This window comes from Carcharhinus amblyrhynchos, chromosome 8 (genome assembly GCF_965287045.1).
Source record: "Carcharhinus amblyrhynchos chromosome 8, sCarAmb.v2.hapA, whole genome shotgun sequence".
Lineage (NCBI taxonomy): Eukaryota > Metazoa > Chordata > Chondrichthyes > Carcharhiniformes > Carcharhinidae > Carcharhinus > Carcharhinus amblyrhynchos.
The window spans coordinates 95,960,474-95,977,205 of record NC_137331.1 but is presented as its reverse complement, the minus strand read 5'-3'; the positions used below and the strand labels follow the sequence as shown (position 1 = coordinate 95,977,205).

At 41.1% G+C, this 16,732-nt stretch overlaps 1 protein-coding gene across 2 annotated transcripts in view; it reads left to right on the top strand.

The window, feature by feature from the left end:
• LOC145346798 (serine/threonine-protein kinase OSR1-like) overlaps positions 1–16,732 on the top strand; it is a 200,711-nt gene that overhangs the window by 143,789 nt on the left and 40,190 nt on the right. For both annotated transcript variants that reach the window (XM_080194534.1, XM_080194535.1), the window contains exons 10-11: positions 4,040–4,105; positions 10,278–10,400. In XM_080194534.1, coding sequence (XP_080050660.1) covers positions 4,040–4,105; positions 10,278–10,400 — 189 coding nt within the window. The remainder of the gene's footprint in view (positions 1–4,039; positions 4,106–10,277; positions 10,401–16,732) is intronic.

Sequence of the window (16,732 nt, the reverse complement as noted above, 5' to 3'; positions counted from 1 at the left end):
CATGGCAGCTGTGTTACCATCTACAGGATGTACTTCAGTAACTCGACATGTTCTTCCAACAGTATCCTCCAAATGGACTATCTCTACCACCCAGAATGACAAGGGTAGCAGATGCATTTGAACACCACCACCTACAAGTTCCCACCAAACTACTCACCGCCCTAACTTGGAAATCTATCCTGCTCCTTCACTATCTTTGGGCCAAAATCCTGGAATTTCCTTTCCAACAGCACCAAGTGTGGACCTATGCCACATAGACGGCAGTGGCTCAAAAGATGGTTTATCTACAAACTTCTTGAAGGCAACTAGAAATAGGCAATAAGTGCTACCTAGCCAGTGGTGCCCATATCTGGTGAAAGAACTGGGGGGAAAAAAGCAATAGCCAACATGCCATCATCATCAGTGCCTATACTCCAACCTTTAGCTCTCATGAAGTTGTTAAGGAAAAGTTCTCTCCTGACCTTGTGAAGTCCTCAAGCCAAATGAAGAGGAGACTGTCCTTCAGTCAGACATTAATGTTGACTTTTGTTGTGATTTCAATTCCTGGAGGTGAACCATTGGAAAAAGCCAGTACAAATGGTGTCCTGTATGGTGTTCCCATGCTTGCAGATTTGCCATAATGTTGCTGGGAATGCAGGATTTTTACTATGAGGAAAGATCACTTAGAATTGGTTGTTTCCTCTGAAACAGAGGAGGCTGAGGAGAAATTTCTTTGCATAAAATTCTAATGAACCTGGATCGATTGGATGGGAAGAACCTATTTCTGTTCGCAGAAAGGTCAAATATCCAAGGGCATAGATTTAAAAGCGAAGCGTTGCAAAGACAAAATTTATAAGTTCATGTTTAGGAATGGCCTTGTTTCATTCAAAGTAAGAGTTATCGCTCAAGGTGTCATGAAATGGGTCATGTGACTTTCAAATCTATGCTATAGGGGCAGTAAGACCCAGAATAAGGTGCAAGATATTTGCACTGTTAAGTAATGATCAGAGCAACTATGCTGATGGTGGATAGACTTTATATCCAAGTCTCATAGGGAGCAGCTGGGAATGTCAGGATTTATGAACAGTATGCTTTAAATGGTTTTATTTAATTCCAGTCTCGAATGTAATTGGGAGGTCCGGAGGACAGTTTATTAGCATCTCTACAAAGCCCGTGAGACTCACTGATATGGAAATGAATTTTTAGAGGGGAAGAGTCCGTAGGAAGCCATTGTAGGATCAAGTTACAGGTTTTCCTAAATTATTTCTGAATCCCTCAGATACAGGCAGTCCACAAGAATCTGGAGAGTGGAAGTATTGGTGTCAGATAACATGTACTGTCTGATTTTAAGAATAGATTTAGCAAGTGATGGAGAAAACAACTGTTGCTGAGAATACAGACTGTGGAATTGTCCCTCTTTGCTTCAGATAATCCTACAGGCTAATGTCCTGAAATTCGCATGAACAAGCAACAGAGATCTATCAAATGCTCTAAAGTTAAGCTATGGGGTTTACATGGTTAAACTTCTGTGCAACAGAACTGATTTCCCAGCAATTTGTTTTGGAGCACTATTAGCAGAGTTCTTTGCAAGTTTATTTAACATTACTGTGCAGTGGAATCTTGGGGCCAAGCTGTACAATTACCGTGAACTGGAACATAGGAGCCTTTCAGTAGGACATGAAGCGTTTCTAAAAGACACAGCCAACAGCTTTCAGTCCCCACTTGAATGCATCATAAATTTGGAAAATCGATCCTCTTGTTAAACCCATTGCCAGACTTCCTTACTAATTGTATTTTGTGGAGGCAAGAGGCCCCTCTTGTATGTGGCCCAGAAAGTTGTTCTTTAATTCCCCGAGCTACCTTTGGTAAATTGGTAACATGCACAGGAATCAGAAAAACCTCTTTCTACATAACATTTTTCAGCATGGGCTCCCATAATCTACTTTGACCTTGGAAGGTGGCACTTTAACTACCTCATTAGACTATAGTTCTAACTGCCAAATAGATTCATTAAGCAGTAAAAGAAAAACCACAGTGGTGGACTGTGAATTTTACAGTCAGATTTGTGTTTAATGTTTCTATATGCAAATAACCTAGTCATGACTCCTGTGCTCAAATGTAATATGTCTTTTAAATGGAAGCGTAGTATAAATTATGATCAATCGTAAGTTAAACAATGCAATCATTACACCATATTTTTAAGCAATTGTGGGAACCACCTGACTAAAATTTGCTCACTGAGCAAATAAGGTAGAATTCCCAGGTGATGCCAACTTTGGGGGAAAGGAATTTAAATTATGGGGATAAATTCAAGCTTTGTATTTACTGTAAAAACATAGAAAATGGGAGGAGTAGGCTCTTTGGCTCTTGGAGCCTACTCTGCCATTCATGATGGTCTTGGCTGATTATTAAATTCAATATCCTGCCCCAATGGAAGTAGACCTATAATTATTCAATCTTATTTCCAGTCTTGCCTACCCAATTATAGTCCGTGCATCTCTACCAATGGTTTTTCTTCCAGTTGTGTACCATCACCTTTAGAGTTGCAAGGATCTATTCTTGGCTCCCTTCTTTTTTTCCTGAGAATCATCCATGAGGTCAGTAAGTTGTTGACAAACAGTCTATCTCTCCCACTTCTTGTAATCTTTGTATTGCCTCAGTGCTGTCAAACACCAGATGGTGAATTTACATAGTGAATTTTTGGAAGCAAATACTTTTAAAAGGAGATCTTTATACCACCCTGTAGTCTGCCAGCTGGGTGGCATGGTGGCACAGTAGCCAGTACTGCTGCCTCTCAGCATTAGGGACCTGTTAAGTTCCAGCCTTGAGTGTGTTTTCTCCCCATGTCTGCATGGGTTCCCTCTGGGTGCTCCAGTTTCCTCCCAAAGACCAAAGATGTGCAGGTTAGGTGGATTGACCATGCTAAGTTCCACCTTAGTGTCCCAGGATGTGTAGGTTACGAAGATTAGAGGGGTAAATGTATGCGGTGATGGGTCTGGCTTATTATTCTCTGTCAGAGTTGGTGTGGACTTGATGGGCTGAATGGCATCCTTCTGCACTGTAGGGATTCTATGAAAAGTAGGCATGAAGCTGTCAGCAGGCAGATTAACTGTGATCAAGGCATTACCGAGAAATGAACCAGCAAGTGGCTGTCACATTTCCTTTAGCTGAAACAGCAGTAACCTGGGTTTGATTCCCAGCGTGGGTCACTGTCTGGAGTTTGCACATTCTCCTCGTCTGCATGGGTTTCCTCCCACAGTCCCAAGATGTGCGGGTTAGGTTGATAGGCCATGCTAAAATTTCCCCTTAGTGTCCTGAGATCTGTAGGTTAGAGGGATTTGTGGGTAAAATATGTAGGAATTTGGCAGTATGGCCTGGGTGGGCTTGTGGTCGGTACAGACTCGATGGGCTAAACGGCCTCTTTCTGTACTGTAGGGTTTCTATGATTTCAGATGCAATTTGTGTATGTTACTGACTTACTGTTAAACAATCAGCACACTCAAAAAGTGCAAGTTTGTTGATTTCCATTGCATTCAAATGCCCTGATAAGTGCAAGATGAAAAGCTTTGACAAAGCATGTCTTTTTTCCGCGATAGTCAATTTTTGTACTACCAAGTAATAATGTGTTATTAATTTGACTTTGTTTTTGCTTCATACCAACTACTATTTGGGTCCTGCAATCTTTTGTCATCCGCTCAGGTGAACTCCATGCTTGAACCATGCTGTTTCTGTTAATTTCATGTTTGTAAAACTCCAGACAAGCATTGGGTTTTGATGTGGATACTGCAAGCCTGGAGAAAGATGTCTCTTCACAACAAATTGTTAACTACAAAATAAATTTATTGCTTCTTAGCTACAGCTAGTCAACTGTTTAATCAAACCTGTGCATTGAGAAGCTACAGAGATGACATTACCAATGCAGACAGTTTAACCCATTTGTTTTAGAGCCAAGTTGTATTGTAGTTAAGTTGCTTGAGAGAATGCAAGTCTTTTTGTTTATAAAAATGGTTGAATTGAATATAAAATCTGTATATTGACTGGATTTTAAATATTTTTGCAGAACAAGGAATACCTTGAAGAAAAATTGTTAGCTCGAGCGCCTACAATAGCTGAAAGGTCAAAAAAGGTAATTTATTTCTATTCTTTTTCTTAGAATTTCTGTTTCTCCTTCCAGCAGGCTCTACGTTTGGTTGAGATTCCACAGGTATTGAATAATGGCAGAAGGAATCCAAAGGATATGGGAAGATTTTAGAACATGATTTACACATTTTTCACTGTTTGGCTGAATGCTTATTTAGCACCCAGTACTGAGAATGAGTTAGTCCGCTCAGTTGGCTGGATAGCTTGTTTGTGATGTACAGCATTGCTGATAGTGCAGGTTCAATTCCCGTATCGGCTGATATTATTTGCTTCGATTTATTACTGTCAGATGTATCATCATACAGTGAAAAGTATTGTTTCTTGCGTGCTATACAGTCAAAGCATACCATTCATAAAGAAGGAAACAAAAGTGCAGAATGTAGTGTTACAGTGATAGTTACGGTGTAGAGAAAGATCAACTTAATACAAGGTAAGTCCAGTCAAAAGTCTTGACAGCAGCAGGGAAGAAGCTGTTCTTGAATTTGTTGGTATGTGACCTCAGACTTTTGTATCTTTTTTCCGAAAAAAGGTGAAAGAGAGAATGTCCGAGTTGCATGGGGTCCTTAATTATGCTAGCTGCTTTGTCGAGGCAGCGGGAAGTGTAGACAGAGTCAGTGAGTGGGAGGTTGGTTCGCATGATGGATTGGGCTACGTTCACAGCCTTTTGTAGCTCCTTTACTGTCTTGGACAGAGCTGGAGCCATACCAAGCTGTGATACAACCAGAAAGAATGGTTTCTATGATCATCTGTAAAAGTTGGTGAGTAGCTGACATGCCAAATTTCCTTAGTCTCCTGAGAAAGTGGAGGTGTTGGTGGGCTTTTTAACTATAGTGTCAACATGGGGGGACCAGAACAGGTGGTTGGTGTTCTGGGCACCTAAAAACTTGAAGTTCTCAACCCTTTCTATTTCATCCCTGTTGATGTAGACGGGCATGTTCTCCTCCATGCTTCCTGAACTCAATGACAATCTCCTTTTTGTTTTGTTGACATTGCAGGAGAGATTATTGTTGTCGTACCAGTTCACCAGATCCTCCTCTTATTCCTGTACTCTGTCTCGTCGTTGTTTGTGATCTGACCTACTTTAATGGTGTCGTCAGCAAACTTGAAAATCGAGGTGGAGGGGCATTTGACCCCACAGTCGTAGGTGTATAAGGAGTATTGAAGGAGGCTGAGAACAGCGTTGTGAGCATCGGTTTTGAGGATGATTGTGGAGATGATGTTCCTGCCTATCCTTACTGATTGTGGTCTGAGAGTTAGGAAATTCAGGATCCAGTTGCAGGGGGAGGTGCTGAGGCCCAGGCTACAGAGTTTGAAGATGGGTTTTGTGGGAATAATCATGTTGAAGGTTGAGCTGTAGTCAATAAATAGGAGGCTGACATAGGTGTCCTCGTTATCTAGGTGTTCCAGGGTTGAGTGCAGGGCCAGGAAAATGGCATCTGTTGTGGACCTGTTGCAGTGATAAACTGTAGTGTTTCCTGTTAGTCCAGGAGACTGGAATTGATTCATGTCATGGCTAGCCTTTCGAAGCACTTTGTAATGATGGATATTTATGAAGGCCGTGCCTTCTCAATCTTGCCCCCCCCCCCCCCTTGCCTGAGGTGTGGTGATTCTCAGGGGAGAGCAACATATCGTTATCTAGGACTATGGTGATTACTTTTTCTTAGTGTGAGAGAGATTGAATTGTAGATGGGTTAATTACAAGGAGACTGGTGAAAATGAAATGACTGAGTGTGTAGGTTGTGAAGGTGTAGTTCAGGATATGCCAAAGATCTTGTCCTGCTGCAAAATATTTGCAGAAGCAGTTTCACAAGCCAGCTTCAATAATGCCTTTTACTTATTATTGAGCCATACTTTTTTTCTGCTTCAATTTGTGTCCAGTTTCATTATTGAAAGTTATTATTGAGTCTATTTGCACTACCTGGTGCCAGGTATGTCGTGTGTACAAAATGTGGCACAGTGGTTAGCACTGCTGCCTTACAATGCCAGAGACCCAGGTTCAATTCCTGGCTTAGGTCACTGCCTGTGTGGAGTTTTCACATTCTCCTATGTCTGCGTGCATTTCCTGTGGGTGCTCCGATTTCCTTCCAGTCCAAAGATGTGCCGGTTAGATGGATTAGCTGTGCTAAATTGCCCCTTAATGTCAGGGAGACTAGCAAGGGTAAATGTATGGGGTTATGGGGGTAGGGCCTTGATGGGATTGTGGTCAGTGCAGACTTGATGGGCCAAATGGCCGCCTCCTGCACTGTAGGATTCTATGAAATCTAACCCAACTGATCAGTGTCCCATGAGGCTACTCTTGATTATCAGCAGTGTGATGGGATCTACAGGCATTTAGAGGTGCAAGGACTGATTAGGGACTGTCAGCATGGCTTTGAGTGGAAAATCATGTTTCTCAAGTTTGGTTGAGTTTTTTGAAGGGGTAACCAAGAAGGTAGATGAGGGCAGTGCAGTTGATGTTGTCGACATGGACTTTAGCAAGGCCTTTGACAAGGTACTGCATGGTAGGTTGTTGCATAAGGTTAAATCTCATGAGATCCAGGGTGAAACTAAACCACTATTAGATCAGTCATGATCTTATTGAATGATGGGGCAGACTCAAGCGGCTCGATGGCCTTCTCCTGCTCCTGTTTATGTTCTTAAGCTGCCAGAGGTAGTCAGAGGCAGGTATAATTTTGTCTTTCAAAAAGCATTTAGATAATTACATGGGTACAGTGGGTATAGAGGGATATGGGCCAAAAGCAGGAAGTTGGGATTAGCTTAGGGGTTTTAAAAAAAAAGGGCAGCATGGACCAGTTGGGCCAAAGGGCCTGTTTCCATGCTGTAAACCTCTATGACTGTATGTAAGAGGTTGTCAACAGTGCTATCAAGCAGCACCTAACTGGTAAATAACCTGCTCACTGATGCTCAGTTTGGGTCCCACCAGGGCCACTCTGCTCCTGATCTCAATATAGCCTTAGTTCAGACATGGACAGAGCAGCTGAACTCTTGAGTTGAGTGACTGCCTTTGGCATCAAGAACACAATTGTATCCACCTCTAACATCTCTTGCAGCATGTTCATGACACTCACTACCCTCTATGTGAAATAATTGCCCCTCTGGATTCCTTTGTATCTCTCCCCCTCACCTTAAACCTGTGGCTTCTAGTTTTCCAATGTCATCTTTAATATTAGATTTCCCAACTTTTGGAATTTTCAAAATTTCGGCTCTCGCAAAAATGGAGTCATTGGGGGTGGGGGGCTGCTGTCTGTTGTTTGGAGTCATACCTAGCAGGAAGATGATGTGATTGTTGGAGATCAGTCATCTCTAACCTGGGTCACTGCTACAGGTGTTCCTCAATGTAGTGTCCTTGGCCATACCATCTTCAACTCCTTTATCAATGATCCTTCCTCCATCATAAAATCAGAAGTGGGGAATTCTTGCTGCTGATTGCACAAGCTTCACCATTTGTGACTCTTCACTTACCAAAGCAGTCCATGTCCACATGCAGCAAGACCTGAACAACAGTCAGACTTGGGTTGATAAATAGGAAGTGACGTTTGTGCCATACAGGGCCATGCAATGATCAAATCCAACCATCTCCCCTTGACACTGAATGGCATTATCATCACTGAATCAGCTGTCGACGTCCTGGTGGTTACGATTGGCCAGAAACTGACTGGACCAACCGTGTTGTGACTACAGAAACTGGACATTGCGTGGCAAGTGACTCCACAAAGCCTGTCTACCATCTACAAATCAGAAGTCAGGTTCGGAATACTTTCCACTTGCCTAGTTCAGTGCAGCTGCAGAAACTCAGAAGCTTGATACCATCCAGGACAAAGGAGCATGTCTTCTTGGCACCCCACCCAACTCCTACATCCACTATCCCCATCACTGGCTCACAGTGACGGTGTTTACTATCTAAAAGATGCATTGCAACAACTGACTGCATCTCCTTTGAGAGCACCTTCCAAACCTGTGGCCTCTACCACCTTGAAAGGCAACGACAAATGCATGGGAACACCACTATCTGCATGTTCTCCAAGTCACGTACCATTCTGTATTGAAACAATATTGCCATTCCCACTGTTTCTGGTTCAAAATCCTGGAACTCCCTCCCAAACAGTACTGTGGATGGTCTACACCACTTGGACTGCCGTGGTTCAAGCTGACTTCTCGTGGGCAATTAGCTACCAGCAACATCCACATTCCATAGAAGAATATTTTAAAAAATCTTATCAAATAGAACTTTCCAAATCCTAACCACAGATTCCATAAAGAAATGTTTCCTCATTGCCTCTGGTTCTTATGGAAATCACCTCAAACTTATGCCATCTGGTTGTTGACCCTGAAGCCATTGGAAATCATTGCTTTTTTAAACTATATTTCTATCTAAACACTTTATGGTTTAAGCATGTTTATCGAATCTCCTCTTAGCTTTCAATGGTCCAAGGAGGACAACACCAGATTTTCCATATTATCTATATCCCTCAACCAAGGAAAAGCTTAATAAATCTCTTCTGTATCCTTTCCAAAAGTTTGAGGCCAGAATTGAACACAGTACCCGAGTTGGGGTGAACGAGTGTTTCTATACAGGTTCAGCACAATATATTGGCATTTTATACTTTGTGTCTATTTATACATGTCATTGATCAATCTGCTAAACATTCCAGTGGCTCTTTACTCGCTCAATTACATTTGTGTTGTGGCATTTGCAGATCTATACACTACACTCCATAAGCAGCTTGATCTCGTATAAGACTAGACCAGGGAATTTGATTGGTATAAAATACCCCACAATTTCTGAAGGATCCGACTTTGCCCCCAAACAGTATCATTTATAATTAATAGTTAAAACTGAAAATGTTCAGAAGTACTCAGCAGGTCGGGCAGCAGAATTAACTTTTCAGGTAAAATTACCTTTCAAAATACATAGTATTTTGTTTTGTACCATCTGTAGTCAATTGTGTCATACTAAAGTGTTGTTTTTCATATTCGGGCAGGATGCAAGTCTCAATAATCAGTCGTCAATGTTGACATTTTGATCAAACGATTGAATTTTAGAGCCCCTTAAGAATCAGTAGCTTGTGACCAATTTATGTATTTATTTGAGGTGCAGCTTTTCAACCTTCTTCTGGCTGGTCTCTGTACCTCAAGACTCAAGTTATAACTTACTCAGAAATGTACTGCCCAAATCCTCATCTGTATAAAACTCTGCACAGTTATCACATCCACCTTTTCAAGCATTGGTTGCATTTCCAAGCTTCAGTATATTGTCTTCAAGATCTCAGCTCTCATCTCAAGATTCCTCTAGTGCGTGCCTCCTTCTCCATTTCCAGATTAATCCCCATATCTTGCAAGCATCTGTTCCATCTCCAAGCTTCAGTGTTTTGTCTTCAAGAGCCCTGGTCAACTGAAGTGATGGCCATTTCAATTTCTCTACTTCCCTCTATTGCTCTAGCCTACTTACTTCTGAACTTAGAGCAAGTTCTATCGCTTTAAACCTACAGTCAACGGCAAACAGGCTTGTAAACACCTGAATGCCACCTCTGAAACTTCCAACCTCCTGGATCATGACCCAACCACTGAAAATCAAACTGTTGGTTCTCGGACAGTCACCGACCTTGGCCCTCTCTGGAAATCCTTATTGCTATTTGTGGGAACTTGTCATGTACAAATAGGCAATGTGGCAGCCAATGTTAAGTAATCACTACACTTCAAAAGAACTCGTTGGCCTTAAAGTGGTTCGGTTGATCAAAAGTGTTTTATAATTGCAAGCCTTTCTTTATATGCTCTTATAAATGCTGAGTCCTCGCTTCTTGAGTTTACTTAACTCCACAAGTAACACCAGGGATCAGCCACCATCATTTATAACATGTCTGGCTGACAACCAGTGAGATCTTGATGAAATCTTTTTACATGAGGTGAAACCAAAAATTAAAATTTTAAAAACACAAAATGCTGGAAAATCTCAGCAGGTCTAACAGCATCTGGAGAGAGAATGGAGCCAACACTTTGTCAGAACATGGTTAAAACTTTTTGTAAGAAAAAAATATTGTTTCTCTTTGCTGTTAAAAGCAAAATAATCAAATATGTCATAAGCAAGTTTGTTCCCTAATTTGAAACATTAAGGCCATGACTGTTGCTCTGAACTAACTACCTTTGTTTGTGCTGATCAGGTAAGAAGGGTTCCAGGCTCCAGTGGTCGACTGCACAAGACAGAAGATGGCGGCTGGGAATGGAGTGATGATGAATTGGATGAGGAGAGTGAAGAAGGGAAGGCGGCAGTCTCTCAGTTGCGGGTAGGTCTTTATAATGCAGGAGGGGCAGCATTACTAATGGCTCTTCTGTGCATGTCATCCAGTTAAACCAAACTGTTTGCAAGCTGTGCATCCTGTTTTGCCCTGGACTGAATTTCTGGCCCATTCAACTCATCACAAAAATCACTTATTACCTGTTTCACAACATCACCTATCTTCCTGCTGCTGAAACACTGATTATTTTGCTAATTCCAGATATAGCTATTCCAACTCTCCTCTGGCTGGCTTTCCAACCTCCTAAAGTTATTTAAAATCAAGTACTCAAATCCTAACCAGCACTAAGTCCTACTATCCCTTGCCTCTGTTGCTGAACTACATTCACTCCTAATTGTAAAATTCTGATTCTAATGTTCAAAGCACTCCATGGCTTTGGTATGTGACCTTGTCCAGACCTACAATCTTCCATGAGCTCTGTCCAACTTTGTGGTATTGTGCAGCACCCTTATCCTGTCATGATAGGCCATGCATTCAGTGATACAGATCCAAAACTCTCCCTGAACCTCTGTTTCCCTGTGTCACTTTCTTCTCTTCAGACTGCCCTTGAAGCCTATTTTTAACCAAATTCTTAGTCACCTGACCCTAATATATTCTTTTAGCTTGGTGCCAATTTTTGGCTGTATGTTTCTGTGAAAAAGCCTTAACTTAAAAAAAAGTTTTATATAATTGTAAGCGGTTGTTTAAGGGAGAGAGAGGAGAAAGGGCAGGAATTTGAGGTCATCAAAAATTTAACAAAGGAATTTAAATTTTGATATTAGGAACATAGAAATAGGAGTACATCATTTGACCCCACATGTGTCTGCTACATAGTTTACTGAGATAATGATTGATCTGTGACTTAACTCCATATATCCACCTTTGCCCCAGATCACACTTGCCATGTGAAACTTGATCCATGATTTTAAAATGTCGTATTTCTAATATACCTCATCTAAAAGACAACCTTGGGATCAAAGCCTATTGACTGCCCCACCTCATTCTCTGTTCGCCTCAAACCCATTCACACAGTCAGTGGAAAAAGGCAATAAGGGCTGCTGCTGAGGAAAGCCCTTGTTTTGATATGTTTGCCTGCTGGAAGCTACTTAAATTAATGGTCGACTAATATTGCCATTGCTGACAGGTCAAATTATAGCACTTTCCACAGAGACACAAGCACAACCAGAGTTTGCTGCTATCACCCTGCGGCAAGTAGATTCAAAATTAAACAGCACAGCCTGTCTGACTGCAACGGATTATTCTTATGAGAGTATGTCTATACTTGTCTTAACAACAAGTCAGGAGCATCTAGCCACTCAATGGACTTGTCAAGATAACTAATTTTTGTACAGGATACTGTGTGGGGTCCCATTAAGGAAATATTGCTGGTATAAAAGCCAACCCTTAACATTTTGTCTCAGAAAAATCAGTGATTTGATATTTACACTAATATAAACAATATCTTTTGTTGATGAAAATCTGTCAAGTTTCTGTTTTAAATTTCATTGATTTGGCATCAATTAGTGTTCGCATTAGTGCATTCCAAGATCTACCTTTGTGTGAAGGGTGATTCCTAATTTCAGTCCTGAGAGGTCTGGCTCTAATTTTTGACTATACAATCCAGTCCTGGACTCCCTGGATAGGAGAGTTTTTTCTATATAACCTATTTGTTGCCATTGAAAATGTCAAATCAGATTTTAACTTTTTATTCCTTGGATGATGCAACGCTTGTTTTGACAACTTCATGTATGTGCATTTTTGGAAGAAAGGGGTCATTTACTAATTTTTTTTATGCACACCATCTTTGTGCAAGGTAATCACTCTACTCCATTTACTGTGCACTCCTCTGCAATATGAATAACTGGATTGGCTGCAATAAATTTTGCATATCGTATTAATTATCTTAACAGGACAAATCTCAATAAACACCTGAAGTCTATCTTTCAAAAACGCTTTTACATTTAGAAAAATGTAAATGGATAACTGTTCTCTCCTGGCATGTCATGCTGGCAGCTAATGAGTGAAGCATTTTACAGATGACCTGTGCATGAGCTCGTGGTCATTCTTTCATACATTCTAACTTCTACAGATATGCATAAGAAATGGCAGAAATGAGCCAGTAAATTTAAAGCTGATCTGATCTGATCTTAGCCTCAATTCCACTTTCCTGCTTGTTCCGTATAACCCTTGACTCTCCTATAATTCCAAAATTTGCCCATCTCAGCTTTGAATATAATCATGATATGGAGATGCCAGCATTGGACTGGGGTGGGCTCAGTAAGAAGTCTCAACACCAGATTTACAGTCCAGGTTTATTTGGAATCGAACTTTTGAAGCGCTGCAGGTGAGTGGAGGTTAGTTCACAAATACGGCAAATATAGGCAAAGACACAAATAAACCTATTGGACTGTAACCTGGTGTTGTGAGACCTCTAATCGAAGATATTCAATGACCTAGCCTCCACAGCTGTCTGGGTTAGAGAATTCCAAAGATTCACAGCTCAGAGCATCTTTTTCCAGGTTTTATGTGCTATCTCCACTGTTAGGATGACCTAACTTGACAAATCATAGATCAAAGCTAGGACTTTTTTTGGCCTCTGGCTAAATACCTCCAAATGCTGAGCAATTACAAGAACAGATTATATCCTATAGTAAATTCACAGTGTAAGACATCTTTCTGTAAGACAGGTGGTAGCAATTTCTAAGCAGGAAATTGCAGAGAAGTTATAGACAATTACCTTAAACGTTGACAAAGTTGTGTTTTCAGGAGGCATTTGATGAAGGGAAGGGTTTTCACGAGGCAGCTTTAGAAAGGCAATTCCCTCTTGTAGGGTTATGACTGAAGATTCAATGGTGAACAATGGAGAAAACATACAGGAGCAGTCATGATGAAGAAAACGTCTGAGCTGGAAAGGACTATGGAAGAATTTCACATCAAGGGTTGGTGCTTTAAAGTCAGAATGGTAGATAGTACTGAGCAAGTGGAGGTCCCTTGGGCAATGAGTGTTTGTATCACCATCATACAGAGTAATTTAGTAAAGTCAATAAAGGTGGTGTTGCATATTGGAACCCAAATGCATAACCCAAAATGAAAAAATCTCTTTTTGCATATAGACAAATACCAAGCTCACCAGTCACATCATTGAAAGGTAGCAAGTAGCAGTCTAACATTTGCCACTGAAAGGGAGAAAATCGTTTGAGTCATCACTGGTGCACTCCCCTGCTCCTGGGAACTAATATCAGGACTGTTGTCAAAGGTGACTACCTACCTTTCATCTACAAGAATAATAAAGGATGCTAAAAGTAGAAACTATTCAATCACACTTTTTGCTAACATTAAAATGTAACCAGTATTTGGGCATCAATTGAACTTGACTTGAGAGTAAAATTATGTAACCATACCCTTGCACTATTTAAAAAAGTGGTGTCTACATTCCCAGCAAAAATGGACAGAATTGTGAAATGTAAAAATTCTAGGAGTTAACTTATCCACTCACTGTAAACCAGTCCCATGTCAAAGTGATAGAACAGACCAGTGCAAAAACATTGGTTGCATTCTTAATATTTGCAAAAAGGTGGCAAAAGACAAGTGGATCTTGTTTCTTTTGTCCACCACTGCTCCTCTCTTCCTCCACATGTACATTTTAGCCATATCTATCCTTTATCTCATGCTGTGCAGAGTGGATTTTACACAGATTGGGTAACCTGCAATCTGATCTCCACATGTAAAAGCTTCTTTTAAACCTGTTTGTACTGCATGAGCATTGACAAATTGAGGACAAACTTGCATGCAGATTTAACGTTAAAACCTAGTTTGTCAGCTGCTTGTCATATTTTCTGCATTGTGGATACCATAACACAGCTGTACAATGTTTTTGTGATTGGCTGATGACATTCCTGTCAAATGAATTTTCTACATTATTGTAAACGGTGTTTACAAACTTGTACACATCACTGTCTGACAAAAATAGGACAATCATTTTGCATAGTCAGAACTATCTGGGAGGAAAGGTTAGGGCAGATTTATTTCTCAAATTGAGTGAGAGGAAATCTATTTGACTGCATTAAGCTATTTAATTTTTTAAAGGGAGCCAAATGCATCTTAATAATTGACTATTTAGAAACCATGATGAATGGGGTTCACGCCAAATAGCCAGTCAGTACAGAGTTGCATATGGTTAAAAGTCTGCTTTTGACAATATGAAAACGGTATGATTTGTAATCTGCATTGATGCAATTAAATAAGCAGAAGGGTATTTATCAGAAAAGCCCTGTTGGTTTGAATTGAATACAAACAAATGAAGCCGTCCTGTTACAGGCTGTTGTGTTACCAGAGGATTAGGAGACTGTCATTATTTTAATTCCATCTGTAATAGTTCTGTTATTTCTCCACTATTTTTAGCACTATAACTCGCATTCTTACCTGCTGATTATCACATGATGTCATTGAATATGTGGTGTCCAATTGCAAAGTGCTTTAAGGTAATGAATCATAGAAATCCTGCAGTACAGAAAGGGGCTATTCGGCCCAGCGAGTCTGCACTGACCACAATCCTGCTCAGGCCCTACTCCCATATCCCTACATATTTACCCACTAATCCCTTTAACCTAAGCATCTCAGGACAATTTTTAGCATAGCCAATCAACTTAACCCGCATGTCTTTTGGACTGTGGGAGGAAACCCATGCAGACACGAGGAGAATGTGCAAACTCCACACAGACAGTGACCCAAGCCAGGAATTGAACCCAGGCCTCTGGAGCTGTGAAGCAGCAGTGCTAACCACTGTGCTATCCTGCTGCCCCTTAAGTGGGCCAATGTCTGCCTGCTGTCTCCAGTGGACATATATGGCATGATTTTGGGCAGCCTCAGTGTAGCTCTGATTGCGCAAGAGCATTGGTCACAATATTGACATTAACACCACACTAATTGAGTAATTTCAATTTATAAAGCTCGTTGGTGTGAATTCCCCAACTCTTATTCATGGTCACCCCATCTTGACCTTGCTATTTCATGTGGCCTTGATTATCCCATCAAATTAGTTAGAAATGAGGCCATTTCTGAACTCTTCCTTGCGTTACTCACTATCTATGTACCTTCTGTTGCCTAACCCTGCCTCCTCCTGTATCTGACCCTGGGGAGAAAGAACTATCCCCAATTCACTTAAAGTTTTAAATTGAAAATCACAACTATCTAGCATTTGGCCCTTTGCTACAATATTTCTGCAGCTATTGATTTACTTAACTGCACCCTCACCTCCATTTGATGTCCTGCATCCAGTAAAACTATCACATTCTCACCCTGGCTATCCCTCATGTCAGATTTGGCTGGCTCATTTAAATCATTATCGGATCTTGATCTTGCCTGCTAAACTGCTCACTATTCCAGGGTCATCCTGAAATGCAAAGATAACACAGCTTCTTTTCTGTACTGCAGACAATCTTAAACCACTCTCCTCACTCCATCCTTGGTGCCAACGTGTGAAGAGCTCAGGGACTTCTTGTCTAAGATAATCTGATGAACTGCCTCTGCCGCATCCCACCCACTAGCCCTCCTTAGCAAACTTCCTTTATTACTCCACTGCCCTAACCCTGAACTTTCTCTCCTCAAGCTCTCTGAATTCATTCCATTCCAGCTCAACTGCTGATACCCAACTTCCCCTCCTGATGGTAGCTGATATTGTAAATGGTTTTTTCTCTTGTCATGTTGTCCTTCTCTCCTTTAAATCTGCCAGCATCATTCCTCTCCTCAAATCCCAACACTTACCACCATCCTTACAAACTACTGTCCCAACTCCAGCCCCCCTTTCATTTCCAAAAGCTGAGTGTGTTGTCACCTCTCAAATTATTCCGAGTTCCCCCAATTAAATTCTGGGAAGACTGAAGCCATTGTTTGCAGCCCTAGCTCCAGGCTCCACTCCCTTGCTATGCCTCTCCCTGACAACAATCTGGGGTGCATTGAAAGAGAAGACCCAATGATACAATGCAACAGCAGGAAGAAGGAGGTGAGATAAATCAAAAAGAATAGACCTATTCCATCTTCTCTCTAAAGTAGTTGTTCAATATTTGTCCTGATTGTAAATCTTTTGGATTTCTCCACCTGGTACAGTTACTTCAGTTTCTTGAGAGTTAAAGGCCTTATGCATATTCAACTTCCTGCTTTGTTCTGACTTTGCTTTCATCCTACTTTTCTTTCATTGCTAACCCTGGCCCCTTCCCTTACTCCTGTATCACGGTTTCAGTTTCATACATGTTCTCCCATTTGACCTTCACCCCTCCCCCACTTGCTTTGTCTTTCCTGTTGCCAGCTTTATTTTGCATTCCCATTGTGATGAATTCACCACT